Here is a 4,150-nt window from a genome sequence, read left to right on the forward strand (position 1 = left end):
ATCTCTATAATATGTAGAATCATACCTATGTATATGTTCATGATACTATAGAATCTAAAATTCATATGTAATGCATGTTCACACGTAAATCTAATGTCCGATTCCTTAAACCGACTTACTTTGGTATTTGTGTTCGCGTCATTCTAACATGCCTCTTGTTTTGGGGCAGTTCGAGACGAAGCTTTCCTTGCTGAGACGTGCCAGGGAGAAGCAGGCTAAGCTAATGAGGGAGGCGATGAATGGAGAGGGGTGCGACCGCCACCTGTTCGGCCTCTACTGTCTGGCCATGGAGGAGGGACTTCCCATACCGCAATTGTACACGGACCCGTCGTGGAGTAAAAGGTATATGATAGCTAACCTGCTGCTCTATCCAACGTACAAATGCTGCTATACTCACATCCGAATTGCGTCTTGTATTCTACACAACCATCCCCTGTTACGCACGGAAAAAATTAATATATATTTTTTGGGGGCTACTTTTCAAGCTCGCGTGCATGAAAATAGCACTCTAAAATTTGGTTTGCATTGAACTCTATGCAAATTTACGGGGGCTCTTTTTGGCATTTCCGGGGCTCTTTTTGCCATTTCGGGGGCTAAATCGCCCCGAGCCCCCGTGTATTTTTTTCACTGCTGTTACGTACCAGAGAAACCAATAATATACACCACAGAAAATCGCATTTCATCCTCATCAGAGTAATACCCCATTACATGCCATAGAAACCCATATATTGTATTGTAGAAATCCCTATTTATTTTCCCTATTAAATTTTAAAAAAAAGCCTGCAATCCTTACCACAAAAACCTATATTCTATACAACAGCAATTCTCTTCTGTACCACAGAAACGTCTATTCCATGTCAGACTTGCACGCACGCATGCGCATGCCCGCACGGACACATACGAAAATGCACACGCGCACGCACGCAAACGCACACGCGCACATGCACACATGCACACACACGACCACACACACACACACACACACACACACACACACACACAGATACGCGCACGCACACGCGCACACGCACGCACGCACACACACAGATACGCGCACGCGCACATGCACGCACGCACGCACGCACACAGAGAGAGAGAGAGAGAGACACATACACATACACCTTTCTCATCCAACATTTCTCTACCTGCAGCGGTGGAGGTGGCAACTTTACGCTGTCGACTAGCTGGGTGGGATACACGACCGTGAGCGGCGGCGTCGGTCCAATGTGTAGCAACGGCTACGGATGTTTCTACCGCACCAACGACGAAAAGTAAGCTAATGACCCTATCTAGTGAGGTCACATGCATATATATATGCAAAAAAACATAAACACATAAACATAAACATATCCTCTTGGAAAAAAACACAAAAACATTTCATGTTTTATGCAGAATAATTAAAGGAAATGTCTTGTTCATGTTTAAGATTTTTTTATGGCGCATACGTGGAATTGTCCATAGGTTATTTCATGGGTGGCAGGTTCCAGAGAATATACTGTTTATGTATCATCCATTAATTTTTATTTTGCAGTCCCTGAGTTTGTTGGACGAAAACGGTTTCGCTTTTGGTACATGAAAATTTATGCATAATAATTCATTCACGTTTTATGTGCAAAACAGTCACAAAAATACTAGTCTGGGCAGGGTATTATATTCGATTATTTATGCATGAAACATGCAAGAAACATGCATGATTTATGCATGTACATATCTTTGAATATTCATGTTTTTTTCCAAAGTGTGACTGTACGCTTATTCAAATCTCAGATTAAAATTTATTCATCCGTACGGATTTGTCGTGTTTATACACTGTTATAAGCGGATCTGTTTGTTTTCTGTGAAGTCAGAAATCCACGTGGATTAGTCTTCAAACTCTAGGATTCAGATTCGTGCCATGATATAGTGCCGTGTATCTGTTGATGTTATCAGAAGTGAATAATAGAGATTATTATTCACTCCTCATAGAGATATAGAGATATAGATCTCCTGATGATATCATACCTATCACTATATTTACACAACTATATATTTACTAATTATAATAATAATAATAATCATCTGTTAATGATCTTTGCTAAGCGTTCTAATTCAAACCAGATTGTGTGTCGTAGCTGCTACAGCGCCTAAGCCTTCGTCTCACAGAGAGTCCGGAGTCAAATACTCCCTGATTTACTGTCGGACTCCCTGATTTGACATATGCAGGAGTCCGTGTGATGCCATGAAAATTCTGCTATACTAACTTGTTCGTTCCGGAGCACGGCCTCGCGGAATTACCGTATTTTTTCAGCAAATGTCCAAAGAAAATTTGGCAGACATGCAACCGCATGAATCTTCAAAAGAAGCACATGCGTTATTGTTAATATCTTTCATTTTGAACTTCAGCCTGCGGACTCCCTCTTTTTGCTGCGGACTCCCTCTTTTTGAGTGTAGGGAGTTCGTTGTTCAAAAGTTAATTTCTACCCCTGGTCTCACCTGCTGCCCTCATCACGTGCTCACCATTCACCTGGCATTCCAGGTTCGTCTTCTACATCAGCCGATTCACGGCAGACGCTGACACGAGCTGCTCTCAGTTCTATGATAGCCTGAAGAGGGCGCTGCGAGATCAACTCGACCTGTGGCAGGCAGCATCTGCCGAGGGTGTGACCGCGAAACTGTGATAACTATAAATCATATTGCGTCATCGTATGCACAATTACGGACTGCTGTTGTTGATGACATTTTAACATAGATAATGCAAACAATGCAATAAGTATAAGCCTTGTCCGTTCTTCCTATTCGCAATTCAGGAGAGAGCGGTTGTTGCTGTTTTTTAGTAGTTACCAACAACGTAACAATGTTTGTATGCACAATTCAGGTGCTCCGTTATCGCGGTGCTTTTATTGTAGATATCGGTGTGACTTGTTAAATTGTTTGTTCTTGCATGTTGCGCGAAAAATAATTTGCTCGTTAAAATCGTCGAGTTGAAGCACTCAGTGTTTTTTTTTACACGTGTACAGTTTTCATTTTAAGCGGGTACTTCCAAGCCCAAGTTGATGTCATGGTCGTGAATCCTCTTTCTGCTGTTAATGCGGTCGTCATGACGACGGTTTCACGCGTGAACACGTGGCAATGCGTCGTCGTTAGTTTGTTGTGACGGGCGAAGGCCCCACCTCGCAGGATTTTGCGTGCATGCGGTTTTCAGAATCCGATCTCGTTTTATCTCGTTTTATCTCGTTAAAGGGGGGCCGGTTTCACTGCAACAAACACGGCTTCCTGGCGAGAAAGCTGAGAAGAGACATCGTGCGTCTATCTGTGCTAGGCATCACCTCGGTTGGATTCACATTCCCGCATGCAGACTGGTGCCGATGCGTCCTAGCCAGTACACGGGCGTAGTCGCGCGACGGGGCCGTCGGCAGTCTATGGGTCTGCTGTGACTTGTCTTGTGACTACTATATTGTGACTACTGGTCTACATGATGAGTTCTGAGTGCCCGCGCTTCGACTGTTAAGTTTTCTTCATGCAAGGGTCACGTGTGCTGGCTTGCTAATGCGCCAGTCGTTGCAGCTCGATGATTAGTGGCAGCTGCCGTGGCTAAATTGCTATATAATACCGTAATACGTCATGTTAGGGTTGTCATGTGTCAAGTGTGTGCAGCCATTGTTGTTTTGTTTGGTGATGGCTGCCATGCCAACCATTGAGCGCAGCAAATATTTTGTTGGGCTAGAGTTGCGACGCCTACGAGCGTAGGAAATTTTTTACTTACCCACACAAACTGCAACCGTAAATGGTGCCCGATACCAAGAGTACGTGGTGTTAAGTAGGTGGGGGACAGAGAACAGATGTGTAGGTTGAGCAGTGTTAATTCAAATTTATAACCTTATTATAAAGCGCAGCTGACGAAGTCAGATGCAGCTTGTAGAATCGCATGAATGTTCGTCCATCCGTCCGTCCATCCGTCCGTCCGTGCGTCAACAGTTACGGCACAAATCTTAACCGCGCGACGTACGATCTTGATATTCGGGACGTCGGGGGGGATCGCGAAAAGGACTCGGGATGTTGAATTTGGGGGTCAAGGGTCAAAGGTCAAGATGTGTCAATGGAGGGAGAATATTTCCCCCTTAACTTAAGGTATAGGAGGAAATACGGAATTGCGGCACAAATCTTAACGGCT

General features: G+C 44.1%; 1 protein-coding gene across 1 annotated transcript in view; it reads left to right on the forward strand.

Moving 5' to 3' along the window:
* Positions 1–3,911, forward strand: part of LOC106808294 (peroxisomal carnitine O-octanoyltransferase-like) — a 30,084-nt gene extending 26,173 nt beyond the window's left edge. The window contains exons 8-10 of the mRNA XM_014810949.1: positions 170–342; positions 1,152–1,271; positions 2,516–3,911. Coding sequence (XP_014666435.1) covers positions 170–342; positions 1,152–1,271; positions 2,516–2,657 — 435 coding nt within the window. The 3' untranslated portion in view covers positions 2,658–3,911. The remainder of the gene's footprint in view (positions 1–169; positions 343–1,151; positions 1,272–2,515) is intronic.
* The last annotated feature ends 239 nt before the right edge of the window (positions 3,912–4,150 follow it).

The sequence above is a fragment of the Priapulus caudatus genome, unplaced genomic scaffold (genome assembly GCF_000485595.1).
Source record: "Priapulus caudatus unplaced genomic scaffold, Priapulus_caudatus-5.0.1 Scaffold266, whole genome shotgun sequence".
Taxonomy (NCBI): domain Eukaryota; kingdom Metazoa; phylum Priapulida; class Priapulimorpha; order Priapulimorphida; family Priapulidae; genus Priapulus; species Priapulus caudatus.